Here is a 26,048-nt window from a genome sequence, read left to right on the forward strand (position 1 = left end):
CATTGAATCAGCCGTGGCTGGATATGGGACGCCGGCCAGAAACGCCGTGGCAAGGAGAAACGGCACAGAGATAACGACGCCCCGCAGACCAGCAAACGCTGCGGCGAGAGCACATCACATCGCCCATGACAACCATAACAATGCGCCGCGGAGCTGTCCAAATCGCTCCCTTCCACTGTGACATTGAACTTACGTAACCAAAACGCTCCTGTTCTCAGAAGCCGGAATCTCAAGCAAGGCCTGAAGCCATGGAATACAATCTGTGATAACTGTCCTGAAAAAAAATAATGTGTTTTAAACCTGCAGTCAGAATACAAGCGTCCAGCCAGGTAACACACTGAGTAGATTATTGTCTGTGATGTTAAAAGGTTATCTCTGTCTGAGGGAACACGTCAATCAACACACTGCTTCTGCCTGCACAAACATGCCTTCTATCCAGCTCATGGCTTCCTTCCCTGTAAATACGACCCTGGATCTACTTGTGGGGAATATATCCAAAATAAGATGCACCAGCACAGAAAACATCGAGTGCTGGGACCGGGCAGGTGGGTTCCCAGTTGGGCCCCTGGACCAGTGGCTCTGAAACATTTTTAACCGAGACCCAAACACAAAACTGACTCCTGCCCCTGCCCTCTGGCAACCCTCCACAGACTGCAAATGTAAACTAATGTGGAATAATATTAACACTAAATATTAATATGTAGGAAATAAAGACAACCCTGCATTCATACTCAATACACACACTATCTAAATGCATTCAAAATGTTTTCAATATTATCCATCTTCTCCAGCATCCCTGAAACAAAAGGCTATCTACCAATTTGCAGTAGCAATTTCATATATCCATGAGGCCTGAATTAGATTTAGTAAGAGTACTTTAGAGCTATAGAGACAAAACTTGCATGATTACCGATGACCATGTGACCTAATCTGCCTGTGACCTGGGACACACCTGCCTTGGACCCACCTGGCATTGTAAGACTTTTGCTCGTTAGCTCTAACGGGTCTAACGGGCCAGTGATGAACAAACTCACACAAATACAGAGGTCAGCAGAGCAAAGGTCAGCAGAGCACGGGCACAGAGCCAGCTACACCACATAAATCACAGCCAGCACTGGCACGAGACCTCCCATCACCATAGATGATGACACCAAAACGTCCTGTCATGCTGTTTTGAATCATAAAGCCATATTGTTTTTGCACGGTCTCATTCTGTAGTACTTTACTGTCAGAGTGCTTCTTTCCCTGCTCCTGTAGCTCTGCAGGTAATTTGTTGCCAGGTAGGCTGCAGGTAATTTGTTGCCAGGTAGGTGACGTTACAGGAGGAGACAGTAACGTGGGCCCGGAGGAGTCACATGATGGACCGCATCGGATCATGCAGCTTGCTGTCAACGCAGTTTATTATTTCAGAAAGAACATCAAAACCACTCACAGAAAAAAATGTTAGCTTTAGTTTTTCTGTCAGATGGTAACTAAAAAAGGAAAAGGCCAACAGGGATAAGCAAGTGTGTGCAAAGGCAGGCATTGTGCTACACTGCTACACAGACAGCTTCACATTAGACCCAGCGCAATTATGATTAGAACAGGTAGGCTGCTTTAGACACTGAGAATTCTCCCTAGAAAGTATGTGCAGTCATTCAGGACCACACCCACAAGCCTTCCTCAAAATATAACGCATAAATGTCCATCCCCAACATCTCCATGTCACAGTTCCTCATAAAAGGCTAGAAATTACCTGGATCCTCACTATGCTGGTGCTCTTAAAAAAAGTCCCGCCACTGTTGACAAGTGTTCTCCCAGGTGCAGAGGTTTTTTAAGACTGTTTTTAAGACTCTCAGCACTGGTTTTAAGACTCCAGTCTAACATCTCTACAGAGTCTATGTGCCAGAGGGAATCTCTTGAGGAATCTCCAGGAATGTTCACTGGCTGGTTAATGGGCCCCTCTTATAACCACCAATCAGTGTCCATGACCAGACTCTCATAAAGAGTGAATCTGTGCTGAACACTGCACTGCTGACAGTTAAAAGGGAATGCAAGAAAAATAAATTAGTATTACTTTTTTTGAGTACAGTAATGGGCCAAGCAGCCACGGAGGTTCTTGAGGGGCAAACTGTAACATGTGACAGACTCCAGCCCTAGCTGGCCTCCTTTAGCACCACCCAGACCACTAATGAACTACAAGCCTGCGACCGGGCAACTCTTACTCCGAGAAAATGAAAAGCTCCATTTTAAGAGACTCTGTTTCATTGATGTGTACTCCCAGGGGCATGCTCTCCTCTCTCAGAGAGTGGGCACATGGGAAACTGGCTGGCCAAACAGAACTCAGCTTTCCTGAGTCTGAATGAACACGCCGGATTCCAATGTCAAGTGGAACAGGCCTCCAGGCATTCAATAAAAGCGGAATCCTGTATCCACTTACCGTTCTTCAAAAGAGAGTTAGGTGTATTCAAATTATGAAAAGTGGCAATATCTTTCCCAGTAGTTTGAAGGTCATGGTTAGGGGGGAGGGATACAGGTCAGAATGCAGAGAGAGCTTTTCAGCAGAATCAAACGTGATTCATGAGTGGAACCACAATAATTCCCTGAAATAAAAGATCAAAAACCACATAGCTCTTTAGACCATGATATCAGTGCACCATTCTCATTGTACACAAGTTTCTTTGCCCGGCTGGTTAAACAACAGGTGAAGAACGATTTACGTTTCTTTCAGCGGTAGTAGGAAGCCACCTCTTTTAGCTGAGCCCGTAGTTTTATCCACGGATGTGTTGTAGAATAGGTCTCCCTGATCACACCAGAGCCATTCTGACGGAGAAACCGCCACGCTGCCTGGCGCAGTGGAGCTACACCGGTGCGGCGGGTTACTGCTGGCTGGACTTCAAGCAGAGTCTCACACTCTCACATGCAGGGGCTACACTTTGGGTCTGTATTAAGTGCTGCTTCCAGCCAGATGGAGCCCTATATCATCCACTTTAGTTTAAAGGGCTCCGTTTAATTTCAGCTGCTCCTGCATCTATCCTAAACAGGCTGTCCCGCTCAGGGGGGAAACAGTGCGGACACAGAGGTGAATATGGCGTAAAGACAGGGTTCGCTCATCGAGTTCGCAAAGAGACAGGGTTCGCTCATCGAGTTCGCAAAGAGACAGGGTTCGCTCATCGAGTTCGCAAAGAGACAGGGTTCGCTCATTCAGCATATTCAGCATACAAGCAGTTATAGTTTTATGAGCCTGACAAGAATCTCATCCATAGGCCACAGATCTAAACCCAGTGCCTCCATCAATGACACATGCGTTTGGTTGACCTTCTTGGTCCCCTCCTACAGAATTACAAACACTGGGAGATTCTACACGTTCAGCCTACTCTGGCAACACATGGTGGCCCAAAAACATATCAAATGACTACACACAGGTGTGTCCACCTTTTAGCAACTACCTGTGTGTTCCACACAGTAGATCAGACACACAGCACATCAGGAATAGCCTTAACTGGCATTCACGTCATTTTCCTGCGACTGTTTTTCAGCTGGGCAGTTGGTGTGAGATGGAGTGCTGGGTACCACTCTCTGCACTCCTCTCTTCCACACTCCCCTCACAGATCGCCTCCAGAGAGCAGGCCGAACACTCGCCTCGAATCATAAACGACACGGCCCACGGCTTCAAGGATCACATGGTACAGTCACCAAGTCAGGAAGCATCCCCGTCATCCACACCCTGAGGCAGACTGCATCTTACAGACCCCCCAGGAGGTGTGTCGTGGCCTGCCACGCAGACTGCAGCTAGCATTACATCACAATGCATTATTCATCCAAAGCCAATAGTTACCCTCACTGGAAGAGACCGGCATGGCTCACACTGCGTATTTAACTCACATACATCTAGATATGTGTACATGCAGAATACAGCAGCACAGCCTCATTCTGGGATTGAAACCAGTATGACTTCCTGGTTCTTCTCTGTGAGACTCAGATCTGACCTGCTGACCTCTCTACTGTCTTCGGCTTTCGCTCTAATGCACCCTCTACTCAGTATTCAGCTTAAAAACACAACAGAAATGTGAGCTTTAGTGGGGATAGGTAGTGTGCTTTTGGCAAGCTCTACCTGCAAAACATCAAGTACTTTCAACACCTAGAAAGAAGAAAATGAAGTCTGTCCCTTAGAATTACATCAAAGGCTGTTCTCTAGGAAACCAGAACCAACTCAAGGAAACAACGACAGACATATGTCTATATAGCAGAAACTGCAATAGTACAAAATATAGGAGAGTTTACAGCTATTCAGACCTTTAAATTGATTAAGTTGATTAAGTTGATTAATTGTTCATAGTCTACTCGAATGGTTTCAAGATATAGTCAAAAAAATGAATTATAGAGACCCAGTAATTCAGTTTTTTTTTCTTCCAGCCAAGACCTTCGGTACCTGAATGGCTAAACAGGTAAAATTAATCCAGGCGACATTGTGCTGAAGGAGCCTTTCCCAGTTCAGGGAGCAACAGTGTGAGTCTGGGAACCAGGCTTGGATCCACAACTTCAAACCAGATTATTTTATTAAGCAGGAGGGAAATGTGTGAAAGTGTAGATAATGTGTCAGATACGTGAATCATAAGAGACAGACCTGAGAAGGCCTCATCTACAGGGCTGTATCAGAGCAGGAAAGGCCACCAGACTTCAGCGGGGCCAGACCCCCTCCTGCGTTACAATTTCACTTCAATACATATCTGATTTTACATTGGTAATGCCAGGTAAGTGCAATTCCTGTAATAATCATGATTTGTAGGTAAGAGTAAGAGGCAGAATGATGAGTTAGAGAGCAGACCTGTGATCAGGAGCAGTAGCCATCTGTGCATTTTAACATCACACCTTCCCGTCAAACTCTTATTCCTCCACTCAGCAGTGCTTTGTGTAAAAGCAGATGATTGAGTAAAAGCAGCAGTAAATGACAGACTGTCCCCAGTCGGGGCTGACACAGACCGACACAGACCAACACACGCCCCCCCCATGGGATGCTGCTCCTCTCCATCAGCCCATTTCCAGTAAATTGCTGTTTTGGCCCAGTGCAGCCTATTAGGGCTGTGAAAAGAAGGCTATTTCAGTCAGGATTAAGCGGGGGGGAGAGAGACTGCTCCAGGTACGCTCGATTGATGCCGGGACTTTCAAACAAATGAGATAAGTCAGCCGGAGAGACGGGTGCGGCTCGATGCTCTGCCGAAGAGCGCACCCGGCCGGCCTGCAGTTAGCGGAGCGTCTCTGCCCGGCTGTGATCATGCCTTCCGGCCTCAGTGTCCGCAAACTGATCCTGAAACACCGACAGGGAAGAAACGCCTGTCTCACCAGGTTTCCTCACACATTCATCTAAAAGACTGAAGCGAAAAAGGTCTGGGGACTCTTGTTTTTTTAATGCATACACAGCAGCATGCTGCTGGGACTCAATATCCCAAGATCACTCAGAAAGAAGCAGCCAGGAGGCGGAGCCAGAGTGACTGGTATAGCTAGTGCTCACTTTACCTTGATGAGTGTCTCTCACACTGGATACAGGTACCTGCTTATTATTTTATTTTATTATTAGAGGATCAAAAAGAGTAGAATTAAAAACATATCTATCCCATCTATACTTTCTGTATTATTATCTTCAGTATCAGTGGCAGGCATCATTGTAAAATCTACAATTTAAAAAGAAAAAAATAAATAATAATTCAGTGCTTTTCAGCAGTGGGAGGATTGACGGGTCCATAGGGGTGTTTCCACAGTAACGGCCTCAGTAACAGCCGAGGCATGACCATCTACCTGCGGCTTTGGCAGGACCTGCTTTCCACCTGCTTCTGCACAGTTTGTCCTGGGCCTGCAGGGACGCAGCCAAAAGCAGCAGGACCCGCCCCCACCACACTGCAGCTTCAGACTGCCCCCTCATTGGCCCAGACTCACTCTGTCATTAATGATGCGCTGCTCTTCACTGGTGTACTAGCAGGCTTCCTGGTGCACATGGGAAATCTCGCCCAAAGGAGGCGCTGTGCTTGTATGGGATCATCGATGTTGGGTAGGGGGGCAAGGGTGATGGAGGAAAGAGAATTCAGGCAGGAATGGCATTGTGCTAAAGAAGTTCACTCAGAGGATAGTGGGGCCTTAATTCACCCTGTTATTCACTCAGGAGAAACAGGGCTCATCTTTCGGCTCCACGTCTCCATACGCCCATCTTCCAGAGTGGTGCACACTGTACAGCAAAATATCAGCCTATTGTGACATCATCTCTGCAGCACCCAATCAGGCTAAATCTAAAGATTACTTGATCTGGCTCACTGGTTAACAAGCAGAAGGTTTACAGGTATCTTAAATAAGTACAGTTAATCTTATCCCTTGATTTAATTTCTCTAAGACCTATTACCCTTTGAGGAATTTCTTCAAATAGCAATGTGTTCATCACCAGATCTTGTGATAACTGTTAAGCTATCTTATAATGATGTGAGATTCTATCCTACCTTTCAGCATTCCATTTGATCCACTTTGATAATTAAATTGTTTGCTTCTTACAAGTTGAATATTTTTGTATAGATTTTTGTTGGTTTGTGTTTCTATAAACAAGCAATCATTTTATCAGTGAGTCTTACAAGAGCACAGCATGACTCTAATTAGAGCTGAACTTTTATAAAATAACAATATTGCAGAGTCATTTTAAGAGTCTGTCCAGTTCGGCCACTAATTTGTATAAATGATGATGTATATGATATACATGATTTGTATATGATGTCTGCACTTCAGAAACCCTTCTCTGAAGGCAAATACAGAGAGACCGAAACAAAAAGTACAAAATATCACATTAATAATCAAACAGGCTATAGAGTGGCTGAATATGAAAATGCCCAAAGGCCATATTTTATTCATGCAGTGTTCCAAACTGTAAGAACGCATTGCAAATTCAAGAAAATCTTTTTCATTTCTGCAATCTGCTATCTGCTATCTGTGTCAGTAGTGGGATGTTTGTGTTAGATATTGTGTGACCTGCATGAATTCACATGAGATAAATTGTTCCTGTCCGTGAGAACACTCATTTTCCATGAGGTCTGAAGCAGACTTACGGCTGGATAAAGCTCACTCTGCAGATTGAAATCTCGCCACTTCATAAACTGCTTCAGGATGAATCTGTTGGGCAGGGCACATCTGTCCGATGTCTGCCCTAATCATTCACTTTGTTTGTTTCTAATTGTAACAGCACTTAAAATGCTTGCCAGATCACTGATCAAGGTGTCAGACTTTGTGTTTAATATTGAGAAGCCAGTTTAGTGGCCTATAGGACAGAAGCTAGCAGTGTTTTAATTCAATAAAGGCTATAAAGTGCTAATACAGTATTAAGACCCACATAATAAAGTACTAATTTAAACAGTGGAGAGACTGTGGACTCAGCTAACAGACCTTTCAAGCCAGACCGTACCTTGCCAAAGTCTGCCGAATGCCAGAGGCCTCGCTTTGAAGCTTTGGATGCTATAGCACTGTGCAGGCATTGTGTCTCTTACCTCGGAGATTTTAAAGTCAGTCCTTTTTTTTTTTGTTTGACAGGGCAGTTTTCCCATGTCAACTTCGTCAGACCTCTGTAATTAGGGTGATGTTCACCCCTGTATTGAGAGTGCTTCGGTGAGGTGTTTCGCTGAGGGGAGACAGACACACACAGAGAGTCAGGAGCAGCTGGAGCACACACTCAGCCCAAAGTGGGCACCTGGCTCTGAGGCAACTCCGCCTCGCCAGGCAAGGCCAGCCGCTCCACGCTCCATCATCCTGCCCCCAATAAACCCTCTCTTTTTCATAATAATCATAAAACCATAACAGCATTATGCTACGGGTTAAAAGTCAGACATGACATAGGACCCTCTGGACACACACAGAAAAATGAGATTTTATTAAGATATCGGGCTATTTCTAAGACAAAAAAGCACCCTCTGATTCAATTTCCCTGTGACAGGGAATCTATCGCTAAGGTGGAGAGATATCTGCAGATGGTTAATGGAACCATTCCGCTCTCACACAGGGAATTATCAGGAGGCCGAATCCTTCCCCCCAGGTGGTCTCTAATGTACGCTGCAACAGCACAGACTGCCAGAGTCCTACCCTGCCTAATGGAACCAATACTTCCATGTCTATGAACATGAGCTCACTATGTGTACATATGTAAATATACAGACCAGGACGTCACACTCAGGTTTGTTCTTTTGTTTTTGTAAATCATTTTCCTCAACAATGAACAATTAAAAAGTACAATCTACCCTGCTGTATTGAAATAAAAAGATTAATAGGAAGTAGGAAATGTGAACAAGCTGAATAAAGAAGCTCTTTGCAGCAGCTCAGATGAAGCCACATCCCACACAGGTGTGAGGACGTTCTGACACAAGTTCCACACTCAAAAGCTGGCCTTGGAACCATTTCACCACTATCAATCAAACATCCGAAAGCGTGCCATGCAGGGGTGCAGATGGGGATGGTCACTTCAGTCTGGGCATGCTCAGTCGATCACAGATCAGTGTCATGAGGGAGCCTGCTCGGGTGCTCCCTCCCCTCCCTCCGCTCGTCCAGGGCGTGGCGCTGCCACTGGCCGCTGTAGGAGCTTGCCCAGTGCTCCACGTGTCCGAGCCACGTCCAAAAAGAGCCAGTCTGGTGCCGTCGGCCAAAAGGAGACAGAAATCAATGGGAAATGCTGGAGCACACCGTAGCGCCCTGGTTTAATCACAGCCTAACAGTCCTTACAGACAAACATCATCATTTTACTGGGGGCACCAGCTACAGCCTGTGATCAAACTACAATGGGGACAAAAGACCCAGAGTGATTTAGTGAGGTGAAAATCCAATATGGCTCTGCCTAGAGTAATGGGGTCTGCAGATGTCTGACTGAACGGCAGAGAGAAACAAGGCAATCAGCGGTGTGCTCCACCATGACACAGAGCTGAGAGGAATATCAGGAGCGCAGGAAAACTTGACTGGGGTGAACAAAATTGAACAAAATGAGGGAAAAATTCAAAATCTTAGGGCTTACTGACCTCTTTTAGCAACTAAAAAGAACCAAAGGGAGGGAAGGAACTTCCTGTATGAAAGCTTTTAAAGACAGGCGTGGCATGCTCATACCGGTCCATCCAGCCTGTTCAGCCAAAGATGAAAATGGATTCTGACAGGTCCATCCTGCAGATCACACACTCCTTCAGAGAGAGATGATGATTTTAAAAAGGAGCACCAGAGCCCAGCTGTCAGATGTGAAGCACTAATAATGGAATCTCTCCGTGAGGTTTTTCACTCAGGGAAATTCTGAGCAGCGAGGCCCTCCTTGACAGAGTAAGGGCCAGCACACAGAGTGGTTAAATATGCCCTGCAGTCTGACACATAGCGGGGGCTCGTCCGGGATTATCCTGGCCACAGAGAGAAATGGCACTGAGCTAACCGCAAACACCAAAGGAGGCAGTTCATACTAAGCCTGTATGTGTGTGTATACTGTACACAGACCTTGCTTTCAGCTCCACATTATACTTTTTATATGTTCAGATATTTAAAGAAGCAAATCTGGTTACTGAAGATACTTTGCTCAGGAGTACAATGGCTGTGCTCTATCTGGGAATCAAGCCTGCAACCACTGGTCCCTTAAGTCCCTTAAATACACCCCCAGCTCATTACAAAAACTCACAATATCTCACTTCCACATTCAGGAAAAGCTCTATACACCTGCTACCAAGCAAAAGAACAACACTGATGCAGAATTAACTGCAACAGACATGATAAAAAATGGTGATATAATGACTACTGACAGTCTATGTGTGGAAACAGACTGACAGTCTCAAAGAAACCCTGTGTGGTTTGAACACAGACCTCCCAAATTTAACTTGCAAGCAAAGTTACAGAGAGTCAAAGTACTGAACAAAGGTGAATTTGTGTGACTTCATGTGGCTATTAACATATCCTACAACCTCTCAAAATTCTTATTTGAAGCACCAGTGATGTGATGTTTTTTGACGGTCTCCCAGCTGATACACTTCCATATGCAGGAAATTTCTGCAGGAAGTTTGGGGACATCTATACCTGGATTCAAGTGAACAGGACCCAGACTGAATTTCCAATTCAAACCTCTTTCATAGCCATTTCAAATCATGACTGATACAGGTGACAGAAGGTGAGCAAGGACACAGGAGGGGGGGGGGGGGGGGGGGGTAGCTTGAAAAAGCTGGATTTTTCAAAGCTTTCAACCCCTCCAGGTTGTGGCATAACTCCCTTAAAGTGGGTGGATGGGTTTTTGGATGAGCTAGACAACCATCCTGGCAATTCTGAGAGATACTTGTAACCTGCTAGCACCTGCCCATCAACCTGATTCCCATGGTAACAGGGAAGGGGGGGCGCACCTGTAGAACATTCTTACATCCTGCACACATCAGTAACTCAGAGCAGCGTCTCCACTTCAGGAGGGGACAAGCAGGGGACAAGCAGGGGACATACCCAACTAGAAGGCAATTAGAACAACAGCAAAACGCAACATCAAACCCTGCACCCAACTCTCCCCTTCACTGTAGCTACCAAGCCTCTCATCCCTCGGTCCCTCCGCCCCAAATGCGGAGCAGAGGCCGCTGAACAGCTGGAGGGCAAATGGGGTGGAAAGGAGGCCGCAGCACCCCCCATCACTCTTTACACTCCGTTTTACCCACTCACGCTGCATCTGAGGAGGGCGTCCGCTTAATCTGCTTTTAATGATCTTTTCTTCATAAGATTGAGAGCTGTAATTGCTCTTGTAATATTCGGGGGTTACATTCTCCGCACAGAAGAGCACTGGGCATTGGGACACAAAAAAATGGATTCCCCAGGGGAGCGGCACCGAAATGGAGTGTCAGTGAAGGTGGCCAAGAGCCAGTCCAAACGCTAAAAGCCAAGCGGTGCGCAAGTTCATCGTGGAGACAACAGGCAACAGGGGCGGCCGCTGGGTACTCTAATGATGTTAACATCGGATCCAGCTGGCTATTAGATCCTCACTGACGTTTCAAAGACAAATCAATCTCAACACACTCTGCAGCCATTCTGGGTAAAAGATGGACACTTTAAAGCTAGCATACTATTCCTATGATGTCTGACTGGCCAGAATTTTTTTTGGAAACCTAATGCGTTATTCCTGTGATGTCTGACCGGGTAGAACGTCTTTGGCTTGTTTTTCTTTTGAACGGCAACTTCATATACAGCTGGGACGTATAAATACAGAAATGCGCAAATCGCAAATCACATTAAAAAATGCATGCAAAGGAGGTAAATCTTAACAGCATCATTTCTGGCTTGGCTGCACAGGGCCTTGGCAAATGCTGGGCTGAACTGCTCTAATCCCATAGGTCAAGTAGGAAAAGATTAGTGGCATTAAGATCCCCTGCTCCCTCGTGAGAGAAACTGGCTAATTTATGTACAGAAATCCCTCTCAGTACACGAGTCCAGCTAACCTGCCAGCGCGGCTACCAGGCCACCGACATTGGCTGGAATGGTGTCATGTGACACGGGTAGTGCCAAACTCTCAGCAGTGACTCGCAGCTGCAGCGGGTCACTCAAACGGTGTGCAAAGCAGCCAGCTCAGAGCACAGCCAGGCCGGCCGTATCAGGGGCCGGGAGACGAGGATAAGCTGCCCTTGGATGCAGCCCAAAATAAAGGCTTGAACCGCAGCAAGCTGTATTAATCCCCTTTCGAGCTCCTCCACGAGGCTGACTCTCCCATAACCTGTCCCACTCAGACCCGTGTTGCAGTGAGTGTGGTTGGGGATATGAATCAAGCTCACTCCTCATCTGAGAGAGAACGATCTCCACCAACTAACACCTTTCCAACAAACACATAATTGTCAGGCATTAGAAAAGACTACTGCTATTGAAATTGTGTTTTTTTTCTTTTTAAGTTCAACTCCTTGCAGTTAAAACTGAGAGCAATAGGGAATGCACTTATAATCAACCTACCCACAAATGTCATCCATTAACTAACATGACGACATGTATCATTTAACCAACATTATGAAGCTTATCAGCTGGTAACCAACATACTTATTAAGCACTATCCCTTATTACTGCAGTGCAGATATAGAATGAAAATCTAACCCTGTAGGAAATAGGTCCAAAGTGCTGGAAAATTCAGAGAGTGTCTTCATTTTGGTCATACTAAAAGCAATTAATCAAGATTCTTTAGACATGAAAGCACTCCTACCTCAGCAGGTATTCAGGAGCCTGCACAAGCTAACCCTTTAGGGAGTTGCATGCATCAGGCATGGATTTTTCGGCACAGCAAAATCATTTTTCATACATTAACTGTTAAAAAGATACAGGGGTAACAAGGTACAGGGGTTCCAAATACACGCAAATTGTCACCCAACCTCATGAGACATATCACTCCTTCCGAGAGAAAACCGTCACCACTGTTACCACTTTAATGAAAGTCATTTAAACTTTGTTTCGTGGTGATGGGGAAATGTTTTAATTGAAAGCTACTTCGTCCCGCAAGAATGTCACCTACTCAGTAACAGGGGATACCTCTGGGCTGCCCCCAGGTAATGACTCCACTCCCACAGCCGCTTGCAGGTGCACCGCTCAAGTACAACAGCTGGCTACACGTCAAACAGTCATGTTGCATTTCAGCATGTACAGCAACATCTGGCAGCGTATGGCTCCCATAAACAAATGAAATACTATTTCACATATCAGGTATGTCTTGTACATGGTACTTAAGATTATACATAGTTTTGTTTAGACAGGAGTGGGCAGTTGAAAAAGCAAATTTCACATTCTCTATGAATGATTCTGGCAACAGACGGCCACATGACAACAATTCTGTGCCATATCAGCAAGCTGCAAACTCACACTGGCATATGTAGGACTTGTAGCCTATTATCCTTGGAGGAAATCAAATTAAGGGAATATTAACCATACTGAAAAAATAAAACAATATAGGCATGACAAACACTTCATATTTATGATTATTAACAAAAACAATTTCAAATAATTATTTTTGTTGCTTTCAAGCTCCCTGTGAACAGAAACCTTCTCAGCTAATTTGCTGGAAACTATTCAAATTTACGACATGTTTGATCATCTTCACAAATTGCAGCATTATGACAACACTAACTGCTTTCAACAATTTTAATTTCTGGTTATTTTCTCAACATATTGAACAAACTGTGGAAAATGTCATCACTACTTTTCGTTTTCAGCATTTCACATCATAAAAATCAATCTACTCATAGGAAACGGTCTTTCTCCTGGCTGAGAACAGCCTTCATAAAGCTTCATAAATAATTCCCATTGCCTACTCTAGGGTAAGACTCTTCTTAGCCCTAAAAGGGCTTTTAGCTGAACTTTTAGGGAGTACCTCTCCTGATAAATACAGGCCCTGGAGTCTTTCGAGAAAGTGGTAATGGAAAGCTCATGTGGCACAGTAACTACATGCAGGACAGCAGCGAAACTCACCAAATTTGGTGGCCAAACTTTCTATTTCTGTGAAGTTTGGGCTGTACTGCACATTGGACAGCTTATTTGCTCCATAGAGAAAATGTCCCAGCCTCTGTGAAGGAGCTGATGGACAGGGCATATTGTCTGACACAACTCAACTATATATGTCTCACTTAGATGGCTCCCATTTGCTTAAAGACACACAGGACAATTGATACATGGTGGATGCATTAAAAAACCCCAAAAGGACTTAAGAATAACGTCAGAATTCCCAAGACCTATTCCAGTGCTGATTTCAACCTTAAGAGGAGAGCAACACCTGGAAGACAGGTAGGTACGGGACATCACCTGCCTTTTGAGCAAATCGTTGAAAAGAACAAGTCTTGACACACAAATCCCCAGGGAAAGACATCTGCACTTGCCTACCTTTCATTCCGAACTTGGAGCGGCGGCCATATTTGTTGATGAGGACGAATAGCACGATGAGGAGCACACACGCAAATCCAGCGAGTCCCACCGCGATGGACACCTGCCAGACAGGAGGCAGGAGGAGCCTGGTTAACCTTGTCATCGCCCGGTTAGAGGTGTTACCCCACCGTGAGCACCTGCTGTGCCCTGACAACCAAGCCACGCTGATCACACATGGCTCCTGATATCAGGTGCATGACGTCATGCCTCTAACAGGCATGATATAATCCTTTCTGCTCCGGCGACAGCCTGCTGAGGCTTTGACAGTGAAGAGGCCGTGCATGTACACAGAACCCTCCATCAGCTGGAGGTCTGAAAAGGAAAGGCCTAGCTGAGCAAAACCTTTTTTTTCCTAAGAACCAAGAAGCAATCATTCTACAATCCTCCTCTCAGACCTCAGACGAGGAAACAAACATCATTAAGTTGATTACGGTACAAGCGGAGGGAAATTACTTTTTTTGAGGCAGCCACAAAGTAACTCAAAACCAAGGGGAAAAAGGCGGAGAGGAGCATCAAGGATAGACAAACAAAAAATTAAACAGAGATTAAAACTTTTTTTTCTCTCTCCCCAAACACATTACTCAAGACGACACAGTCCATTAAGCTGAAATAGGCTTGCCATTCCTTCAGGCTAATTTGGACACTCACCCCAAACGTATCCTCATCTGATTGGTGGGTGCCACTGAGAGGGGGCGTGGGGGTCCCTGAGAGAGAGGCAGAGGTGAATGAGAGGAAAGAAACACTTCAAAACACACTTGCATTCAGGCTCTCTGCTGTTCATACATAGGACAATTTATCAATTTACGTTTCAAACATAAAAACTCTGTTCTGAAATCTCTGACAGAGAAAACACATCAAGTAAATGGGTGTGATCCTTCTCCCTGACAGGAAACACACCTGATATGGCATGGGAGACAGCATGTGGTCACATACACACACACACACACACACACACACACCCACCCCTGAGATCCTTTTCTTCAGTGTTAAAGGGGTAATATTAGGTGAGGTATGTGGCATGGAATGGGAAGGATTGGCACTTGCGATCACAGATTAATTGGAGAGCAGTTAATTGGTCCGTGGTGGATGAGTTGCCATTGGCCCAGCAATACAGTGGAAGTGGAGTGAATCTCCCCTGTGCTAGCCACGCCAGCCCTCCCATCAGCTCCACTACAATTAGAATCACTCAAGTGCTTCCCCTGAACTACCCAACCCCCTGGAGCCCCAATGTGTCTGTGTCCTACAGCCAGGAAGCAGACATTGCCTTTAATCCAGGGGGTGTTCAGTTCCAGTGACTGACCAGAGGCTCCAGGGTAGGCCTGAGAAATTTACCATCATCCTCTGCTTTAACACAGCCGCAGGAGAGCGGGTCAGAACCGCACCGGACCCTCCTGTCCGATACGCCTCCGCTCCCGAAACAAAGCTGGCCGTCCAGCTTCATTTGAGCTCTGACAGTAACAATCTGTCACCATCCCTGCCCATTACGCCTCTGTAACGCCTGGAAAATAATAATGCACCTCCATCGGCTGCAGAGCTGAGAGGCTCCTGGCCGAGTTTAAAACAAGGGGGGCAGTCATACTCCAGCTGCAGCTATAGCACTACACCTCACAACTGCTCCTGCTGTGTACCCCCCCGCCCCCACACACACATACCTAGACACACGCACGCATGCACACACACACACACACATACACACATGCACACACATACACACACACACGCATGCACGCATTTGCACATGTGTGTATCAACAGCATGTGTGTATAAAACAGCTGTCTGACAAAGTTTAGATGTCTGAGAAAAAGACTTACCATATTCATAATCTGCAAAGGGAAAATAAAAAGAAAAAGTTAACAAATCTACCCGAACAGCTTTAATCTCACCTCATAAAATTCAAATGCTTACCTACAGAAATGCAACATTGACGCTACCAAAAGGGCTGTATCCTGACATGCATTAATAGATCATACTGGACTTGCAGTATAACCCTAACCCACCCGCAGCCTGGTGGTGGGGGGGTGGGGGGGGGGCGTGCTGTATTGCTGAGGTAATCTCAGATGGAGCTCATAAGCGCAGGAGCCCTGGCGCTTTACCACCGTGTCACTTTTGCAACCTCCTGCTGTGAGGTAAGGCTGCATCCCATGTAGGCACTGTGTATATGCTGTTGGATAAGGTAGCGTCATAAATGCTTTGGCTGAATATTCAGCACCAGATCCCTTGCTGTTGTCCTGGTGCCACGCCCTTTATCACCAAGGCAGCCAGTCAGATTACTCTGGATGAAAGCCTCTTCCACAATCAAATGAATGAGGACGAAATAATAATAAAACAATTATTATTATTATTATTATTATTATTAAAATAATAATGAAACAATGCAGATATTTCTGCCACTGCCCTGTTGATGTGCTGTTGGGTTGTGCCCAGCAGGGGGTGTCGTGGCAGCCTACCTTCATAGAAGAAGGGGGCTGACAGGAAGTGGCCGTACACGGTCTTGGTGGTGGTGCCCAGGAAGTTGGTGGCCACCAGGGTGTAGTTGCCGTTGTTCTGGTGCGTGGGGTTTCTGAAGATCAGGCAGCCCTCCAGGTAGTCCCGGTAGTCCTCCACCTCGGTGCGGACGAACTGGCTCTGCCGGAGCTCTTTGCCGTTGAAGAGCCAGCGTAGAGAGGGCTGCGGGGAGCCTCGCACCGTGAACTCAATGCAGGTGTCGTGCTGACGCTCTGGCTCAGCCAGGTGCAGGATGGCGGGAGGGTCTGCGGGGGGGCGGGGGGAGGGGGGGGTGTAGAGGTCAGAGGTCAACACAGGCTGAACCAAACACACAGCTCCTTATCAGCTGTCAGATAATTCTTACTGCAGAAATGTGTTGTTTTGTTACTGTGCACGTTTTAGCTTTGACCAAATGTGTCTGCAGGTCAATTTTTTTCAATGCAAGTGGTGAAAGGGTTAGAGGGTCCTGTGGAGGGATTTTTGGACCCTGGACCACTGGCTGGGCAAAAAGGACCACCCTAACATGTGTGAGGCCCAGGGGGGTGACCAATCTCTTCACCACCAACACCAGCCCCCCCGCTCCCCAAGTCTCCAAATTCTATATGTCAAGCACCCATCAAACCCAATTGAGAGCTTTATTTACCTGGAATATCACTAAAGTGTGTAGCAATGTCGCAACCAGTGTGCATTTCAATCTGTATTCAGAACAGCTATTGGTGAGCTCTTTTTTTGATGCATTAATTACTAGATGGCGGAACGCATTTAGCTAGTTTATATATCCCCACATATTAACGTCCGATTTTCATCTAATTAGAATTTAATGAAGCTTTTATGCAAATGGCCCAGGGTCCTCCTAAATTTGCTTCCGATTCATTTGGAATGCAGTGAAACACCCACTCAGTGTTACTCTGTGTCTTATTTGCATACATACTCTTTCCAACCACTCTTTCTGGGTTCGTTTTGGAGTCTACATTTGAAAAAAACTAGTTCCCCCCTCAATGGATAGTAGGCATTCTTAACATTATGATATCAGCCATAGATATTTTTGACCAATTTTAAAAAACGAATCAATGTGTAATGGTTTTTTTGTTATGTATGTTTCATTAACTATTGTTAGGGTTTGGCAACAAGCCAAAAAAACATTCTTAATTTAATTGAGTTGATATAGGGAGGCAAGAAGGAAGGGCAGAGATATCTGTGGAATTGTCACATTTACTGTAAATGTCCACATTCATAAAAGACCAGCGCAATGTTTTCCTGTTTTATGAACGTCTCGATGAAAGCGGAGACGAGCATCACCCCAGAGAGGGGAAGCGCACGGAGGGCAGCATGGGTGAACGGTGCGGCGGCGTGCTGCCGTCAGGCGGTCTGCGGTCGCCGCGGGTAACGGGACTCCCCGCCATAACTTCCTGAGTGAGCGGTGCAGCTGGCGGCGTCACTCAGCGTCGTTTCCATAGAAACGGGGAGGCAGCTGGGATTGTGCTGTGATTACAGGGAAGGTCAGGAGTCTGAGAAGCGGGTAAGCACGCAACGCCACAGCGACGGCGGCGTGAACAAACACCAGCATCTGGTGGCCATGTTCCCACTGACCACGCCCCAGCCACACCCCGCTCTGCTGGGAGCCCAACAGAGAAACGCTGCGTAAACGTTATTAAAATGTTAGACATGCCAGATACATCTGATAAACATTACTGTCTTTACTGAGTCATTAAGGGGAAATTATGTCTGGGATGTAATTATAATAATAATAATAGTAATAATAATAAGAAGAAGAAAAAGAAGAAGAATATTATACAGGCTGATACACAGCTCCGCCTAAGTGCAATGCAATTTGGCCACAATGAGTCAGGACCTTTCCGAAGTCTCATTTGAAAAGAATCTCCTCCTCCTTTACAGTATCCCCATCACTGCATAGGGCCCACCCCTCTGTCTGGGAAAACTGCCTCCTGTTGCTCCAGATAAGCCATTTTGAAAGGTTTCTCATCCAAGCTCCCACTACAAAGTCCAGTCACCCTGGCCTCGCTCATCAGAACACATGACCCTGCTCAGTGACTGCTGGCCATGAATGGGGTCATGCTGACCTCTCAGGATCAGTGTGAATCCAAGCAAAGTGTGATCCTTTGAGGTGTTTAGGGAGAGATGAAGACACTTTCTGACAACAGCACAATCCAAACTTTGACTTTTCTCAGCTCCCCCATTTACATTTACATTTATTTATTTAGCAGACGCTTTTATCCAAAGCGATGTACAAAAGTACATACAGTAAGTATAGCGACAGTACGGGGACAGGATGTGTACAGTTCCACAATGAGACAGTTCTCAGCTGAGAGCAAGGTCTGTTTGAGGAAGGTGTGAGGTTTCACGCAAGTTTGTTCCTGTTAACTGTAATCAATTTTCCCTGGAGAGAGACCTTTTTGAATTTTAATCGTATTGGTACACACTGTGCTCTCCGAAGTGGAGGGGCTAGAGGCACCACTGAGAGAAACACAAACTGATTTATGTTTTTGTCAGACGTTTCTATTAATTTCAGCATGTAGGCAGTAAAGGACACAAACAGTAAGTTCACCGTTTTCACAGTAAACAGACACTAGTTTGTTGTTTATTGTGCAAAACGTCCTTAAGATAAAGCTAGAAGCACGCTGCAGGACGAAGAGGAAAACCTTCTGCAAAGTGGAACAGCATTGTTTTAGCACATCCCTGCAGTCGTGTGCCACCTTGCACAGCCCAGGAGATTGACACGTCCCTACTTGTGATGTGGATTGTGTTAATACAGGCCACACTTTTCACACTTCAGGCATACAGTCGAATATCAGGATGCAAAGAGTGTCCAAAGGTATAACCAGCATAACAAAAGTAAAATGTGTTTCTGAAATAAAAAATGCTGAAGTAAACAAAAATTACAAGAAATTAATTTAAAATCGTTCCGAGTGTAGACTGAATGCTACGGCCCGGGTTTGATCCTGACCGTGTCACTACCCGACAGTGACCGGGAGTTCACAGGCGGAACACATTGACTTCATTCCGCTCGGGATAGGGGTGGGTACGTCGGCAGGGGCTTCGGTCCCATTAGCAACAGCGACCCCTGCTGGTTGATCGGGCGCCTGTGGTCCACGTGCCAAAGCTGCATGCAAAATGTCTTTGTCCGACTCATCTCTGTGCTAGCTTAGCTTGTGGACCGCAGTGCGAAAAGAAGCAGCGGCTGACATCACGTGTCTCGGAGGAGGGCACGTGCTTGTCCACGCTCTCCCGGATTGATAGGGGGAGTTGTGCAATGGAACCAAACATCGATGACAAATTGGACATTCCAAAAATTCAGGGAATCGGGCATTCCAAATTGGAGAGAAAATGGAAAAATGAAGAAAAAAAACAGATCAGCTGTATTTTTTGACTGATTGACGGCAGTGGTGTTGACCTACAGTGAACGGTCAGATGGATGGAGGCGTTGTTCATCCCCACCACGTTCTCAGCGATGCAGGTCAGGATGAATCCGTTATCCTCACGACTCACGTTGACCAGGGTCAGTTTTATGGAGTGGACATTGGGCCGGACGTTGGACTGCAGGGGGGAATGAGGAGAGACAGGGCAGTGTTACAACCTGCTGGACGAGCCTTTTGAATTGCACTGAAACAGAGCTGAATCTCACTGCCTCCAGCTACGCCCACTCACCTGGCTGGAACCAACGTTCTCACTGCAGAGTGCCACGCCCACTCACCTGGCTGGAACCAACGTTCTCACTGCAGAGTGCCACGCCCACTCACCTGGCTGGAACCAACGTTCTCACTGCAGAGTGCCACGCCCACTCACCTGGCTGGAACCAACGTTCTCACTGCAGAGTGCCACGCCCACTCACCTGGCTGGAACTAATGTTCTCACTGCAGAGTGCCACGCCCACTCACCTGGCTGGAACTAACATTCTCACTACAGAGTGCCACGCCCACTCACCTGGTGGCTGTCGATGGAGTGCAGGCCACTGACAGTCCAGTCCACCTCCGGGAGGGGCGCTCCTGACCCGTTACAGGTCACCACCACATTGGCCCCCTCGATCAAAGTCAGGTTTTTATGACTGACGCTGATGTCTGGCAGGTCTGTGGAGTCAAAGACAGTCTGTGAGTCTGTCTGCCAGAGTCAAACACCAAGACACTGAGAAGATATGCCCCTATATTTACACCAACAGGCACTTTACCACTGACTGTGTATGATTTTGATGTTTTTATGTTTTGATTTTGATTGCCTTTCCGCTGCCCTACTTTAGAATCAGGTACCGCACTCTGCAGTGGGCTTGTGTCACAGCAGCAGCCTCTGCACACTGAGGCTCGATAGATGCAATCTTCCAGCCCACAGCTGCACATAGCCGACAGCTGTTTTTACACTCTCACGTACGCACCATAGCAGGGCACTCAGTAGGTGTTACACTGCTGATGCCATCCAAGCAACTCCTCGGCCTGGTGAATCACGGGGTGTCAAACAGTGCTGAGATGAGCAATCCAACCCCTAACCCTCACCCCAACCCCTAACCCCTAACCCCTAACCCCTAACCCCCAACCCGAAACCCTAACCCTAACCCTCACCCCAACCCCTAACCCTAACCCCAACCCCAACCCCTAACCCTAACCCTCACCCCAACCCCTAACCCTAACCCCTAACCCCTAACTCGAAACCCTAACCCTAACCCTCACCCCAACCCCTAACCCTAACCCGAAACCCTAACCCTCACCCCTAACCCCAACCGTACACACAAAAAAATCCAACACTAGGGTAACAACAAGGCTGTCTACCCAAGGGCTCCAGTACACTGAATGGCCAGTGCCTTTTCTTTCCTAAGGGGCCCTCACAGAGGACAACTTAGGAAAGAAAGATTTTTCCTAACCTAACCCAAAACCCTAAACCCTAACCCCAATCCTAAACCCTGACCCAAAACCCCAAACCCTTGCCCTAACCCCTAACCCCTAACCCTTTCCCTATCCCTGACAGCCCTCCGCTTGGGGCTCCCGGTCATCGTTGGTGGATAACAGCAGGGATTGAGTCTGGGCTATGGAACTCAGGAACCCCTGAGGTGGTCGAGAGTGCGTGACCTTTGACCTACCACAGTGGGAAATGTCCATGGCCTGCAGGGGGATCCGAGAGGTGCTGGTGTGGCAGTAGAGCTGCTGGGTGTGGAGGCCGGCCTGCGCTCTCTGCTGCCACAGCTGGACCCAGCGCACATCACAGCCGCAGTTAAACTCCACGCCGTCCAGCCGCCTGCAGGAGAAGCACATAGAGCTTCACGTCAGACAGGGGAAATTTCCGTTACCTGCACCCACAGCAGAAGTAGGTGAAGGGCAATGTTTCCATCCACAACGCAACATAAATCACATTTCATCTGGGGAAATGACCAGTCTGCTGCAGCTACAGATACATGTGTGTGTGTGTGTGTGTGTGTGTGTGTGTGTGTGTGTGTACCTGCATGTGTGTGTGTGTGTGTGTGTGTGTGTGTATACCTGCATGTGTGTGTGTGTGTGTGTGTGTGTGTGTGTAGAAGGGGGCCACACCTGAAACAGGGGGCCACTGAGGTCAGGGCCACACTGCCAAACCGTGTGAAGATGCTCACACAAGGTGAGACCCAGCCATCAATATGAGCAGACCAACACACAGCTCTGCAGAGAGAGGACCCACACACAGCTCTGCAGAGAGGAGAGGACCAACACACAGCTCTGCAGAGAGGAGAGGACCAACACACAGCTCTGCAGAGAGGAGAGGACCAACACACAGCTCTGCAGAGAGGAGAGGACCAACACACAGCTCTGCAGAGAGAGGACCAACACACAGCTCTGCAGAGAGCGGACCAACACACAGCTCTGCAGAGAGGAGAGGACCAACACACAGCTCTGCAGAGAGGAGAGGACCAACACACAGCTCTGCAGAGAGAGGACCAACACACAGCTCTGCAGAGAGGAGAGGACCAACACACAGCTCTGCAGAGAGGAGAGGACCAACACACAGCTCTGCAGAGAGCGGACCAACACACAGCTCTGCAGAGAGAGGAGAGGACCAACACACAGCTCTGCAGAGAGGACCAACACACAGCTCTGCAGAGAGAGGAGAGGACCAACACACAGCTCTGCAGAGAGAGGAGAGGACCAACACACAGCTCTGCAGAGAGCGGACCAACACACAGCTCTGCAGAGAGGAGAGGACCAACACACAGCTCTGCAGAGAGCGGACCAACACACAGCTCTGCAGAGAGGAGAGGACCAACACACAGCTCTGCAGAGAGGAGAGGACCAACACACAGCTCTGCAGAGAGGAGAGGACCAACACACAGCTCTGCAGAGAGGAGAGGACCAACACACAGCTCTGCAGAGAGAGGACCAACACACAGCTCTGCAGAGAGGAGAGGACCAACACACAGCTCTGCAGAGAGGAGAGGACCAACACACAGCTCTGCAGAGAGAGGACCAACACACAGCTCTGCAGAGAGAGGAGCGGACCAACACACAGCTCTGCAGAGAGGAGCGGACCAACACACAGCTCTGCAGAGAGCGGACCAACATACAGCTCTGCAGAGAGAGGACCAACACACAGCTCTGCAGAGAGAGGACCCACACACAGCTCTGCAGAGAGCATTAAACAACAATACACACCAAATGCGCTCTCTGGAGGAGAGGAGAAGACAGCAAACGACAGGATCCAGCGGTGCAGGGGTTAACACTTCAGGATGTTGGGTGAACATAAGGAAGGCAGATGGCTGAGCAGAGGGCAGAACCAGGCTAGACCAATCTATTGCCATTCATCCCCATCACCAACTGAAGAAAGCAGAGGCTCTGTTTATGTCCTGAAAAGAACAAACTGCCTCCCAGTAAATATCCTCAAAGAAAAAACAGCAGCTGAAATATGATATTGTATCAGTGCACGGTCTGCTGGACTGACCCTCTCAGCTGGAGATGCTGCAGTATCTGATTGAGTCTCCTCTCAGTCCTCTCTGCCCAAACTGGTAGGGCATGAAGGAATGAAACATGTCCTGGGACAGTATTGTACTTTTCCTTGTCCCAGATATTGATCTCATGACAAGCTGAGGGGTGGAATAAGTGATCACAGCAGGGTGAGTGACACGGTGCTCTCCCTCCTTTCCTCCCTCTCTCTCCCTCTCTCTCTCTCTCTTTCTCTCCCCCCTCTCCCTCTTTTCCTCCCTCTCTCTCTCTCTCTCTCTCCCTCTCCCTCCTTTCTCTCTCTCTCTCCCTCTCTCTCTCTCTCTCCCTCTCTCTCTCTCTCTCTCTCCCTCTCTCTCTCCCCCTCTCCCTCCTTTCTCCCTCTCTCTCCCTCTCTCTCTCTCTCTCTCTCTCTCTCCCTCTCTCTCTCTCTCTCTCTCTCTCTCTCTCTCTCTCTCTCTCTCTCTCCCCCTCTCCCTCCTTTCTCCCTCTCTCTCCCTCTCTCTCTCTCTCTCTCTCTCTCCCTCTCTCTCTCTCTCTCTCCCCCATCAGTTCAGTTCCCTTTACTGACATCATGAGAATTATTCACATGTTCAGAAAAACACAGACAGAAAAAGTAAACTCAACAGACGACAGAAATTCTACCAGTATTTTTCTTACTACGTTCACCCTGTTAACATAACTGTCTCTCTCTCTCACTCGCTCGCTTTGGCCAAGAGAGAACCAGAGGCCCTGTGATCCATTCAATAAGCAGACATCAGGAACATCACACACCAAGCCAATAGACTTTACAAGCCTGATTTATAACGGTTTGTAATGGCCATCCAAACACTTTTCCTGTTTGTCTAGAACCACCCAAGCTGCGTTTAAAACTATTTGGAGAGGATTCTCTGAGCACAGCAGTATCTTAAATCACAGCATTCCCAAAAGACCCCGGCAGCACTGTTGCAGAGAAACAAAATCCAAGCCACTGTATGCTTACTTATGCATTCATTTAGCAAAGAGAGAGAGATAACCTTTTTCTCAATTACAAGATCTGGAATATGATACAAGAGGGAAAAAAACACGACACACTTTTATAACATGCTGCATGACAAGGGGACCCAAAGCAGACTGGGAGCCAGAAGGAAAGTAGCTCACTGCAGAAGAGAGAGGGACAGGAGAGACACAACTCCACGTCTAATCTCACACTGCTTTAGCATCTCATCTCAGCGTCTCCAAATTATAAAACATGTGAAACCCGCTGATACTCCGCTCAAGGCCAGAATAACCAAGGTAATTATTACACATGCGTCTCCAGCTTTGATGTATTTGGATCAAAGACTGGGGAAGGGTTCTTTGGCTCTTAATAAATGCACACATGTATTCGGAGACGTAAATCAGCAGAGCATTTTAATAACAAGCTCGGTGGTACGGTTTGTGATGGAGGGCGACGACACAAAGCAGGACCAGGTAATTACGAGAGCGCCTGAAAGCCAAGTCAGAAAGCAGCATCTTTGCGCTAACTCCGCCCCTAAATCCGGCGGTCACAAAGCCGCGCGTCCAAAGCCGCGTCGGCGGTGCTGCAGCACGCTTACGAAACACGAGCGCAGAGGGTGCAGAGGAAATATAAAACTCTAAAATTCTGAAATACTTATACCTTATAGAGCGCGAAACATGAAATAATATTCCAACATGAAGAACGCACAATGATGAGCCAAAACATCATGACCACTCACAGGTGAATAACGTTGATGTCAGGGTCTGGGTAGATTAGATGGTAAGTGAACAATCAGTTCTCGTAGTCAACGTGTTGGGTGCAGGAGAAATGGGCAGGAGTAAAGACCTGAGTGACTTTGACAAGGGCCAAATTGTTATGGCCAGACGACTGGGTCAGAGCATCTCTGAAACGGCAACGCCTGTGGGGTGCTCCCGGTCAGCAGTGGTGAGTACCTGCCGACAGTGGTCCGAGGAGGGACAAACCACAAACCAGTGACAGGCACCCAAGGCTCATCGATGCGTGAGGGCAACGAAGGCTATACCGTCTGGTCCGAACCGACAGAAGGTCTACTGTGGCACAAGTCACAGAAAATTTTAATGATGGTTATGGGAGGAATGTGTCACAACACATAGTGCATCACACCCTGCTGCGTATGGGGCTGTGTAGCTGCAGACCAGTCAGAGTGCCCATGATGACCCCTGTCCACCATCGAAAGCACCTACGATGGGCATGCAAGCAACGGACCTGGACCTTGGAGCAGTAGAAGAAGGTCGCCTGGTCTGATGTGTCCCGTTTTCTTTTAGATCACGTGGATGGCCATGTACGTGTGCACCGTTTACCCGGGGAACTGATGGCACCAGGATGAACTCTGGGAAGACGACAAGCCGGTGGAGGGAGTGTGATGCTCTGGGCAATATTCTGCTGGGAAACCTTGGGTCCGGCCATTCATGTGGACGTCAATTTAACATGTGCCCCCTACCTAAATATTGTTGCAGACCAGGTACACCCCCTTCATGGCAATGGTATTCCCTGATGGCAGTGGCCTCTTTCAGCAGGATAATGCGCCCTGCCACACTGCACACATTGTTTGGGAATGGTTTGAGGAACATGATGAAATGTTCAAGGTGTTGCCCTGGCCTCCAAATTCTCCAGATCTCAATCCGATTGAGCATCTGTGGGATGTGCTGGACTGACAAGTCCGATCCACGGTGGCTCCACTTCGCAACTTACAGGACTTGAAGGATCTGCTGCTAATGTTTTGGTTCCAGATACCACAGCACACCTTCAGGGGTCTTGTAGAG

The 26,048-nt window shown here is 47.3% G+C and overlaps 1 protein-coding gene across 1 annotated transcript in view; it reads right to left on the reverse strand.

The window, feature by feature from the left end:
* The window catches only part of LOC118782140 (NT-3 growth factor receptor-like), a 162,754-nt gene that overhangs the window by 65,441 nt on the left and 71,265 nt on the right, over positions 1-26,048 (reverse strand). The window contains exons 5-11 of the mRNA XM_036535409.1: positions 21,446-21,600; positions 20,305-20,447; positions 19,779-19,917; positions 16,326-16,628; positions 15,690-15,701; positions 14,527-14,582; positions 13,837-13,939 (exon numbers count right to left, since the gene is read on the reverse strand). Coding sequence (XP_036391302.1) covers positions 13,837-13,939; positions 14,527-14,582; positions 15,690-15,701; positions 16,326-16,628; positions 19,779-19,917; positions 20,305-20,447; positions 21,446-21,600 — 911 coding nt within the window. The remainder of the gene's footprint in view (positions 1-13,836; positions 13,940-14,526; positions 14,583-15,689; positions 15,702-16,325; positions 16,629-19,778; positions 19,918-20,304; positions 20,448-21,445; positions 21,601-26,048) is intronic.

This window comes from Megalops cyprinoides, chromosome 8 (genome assembly GCF_013368585.1).
Source record: "Megalops cyprinoides isolate fMegCyp1 chromosome 8, fMegCyp1.pri, whole genome shotgun sequence".
Classification (NCBI taxonomy): Eukaryota; Metazoa; Chordata; class Actinopteri; order Elopiformes; family Megalopidae; genus Megalops; species Megalops cyprinoides.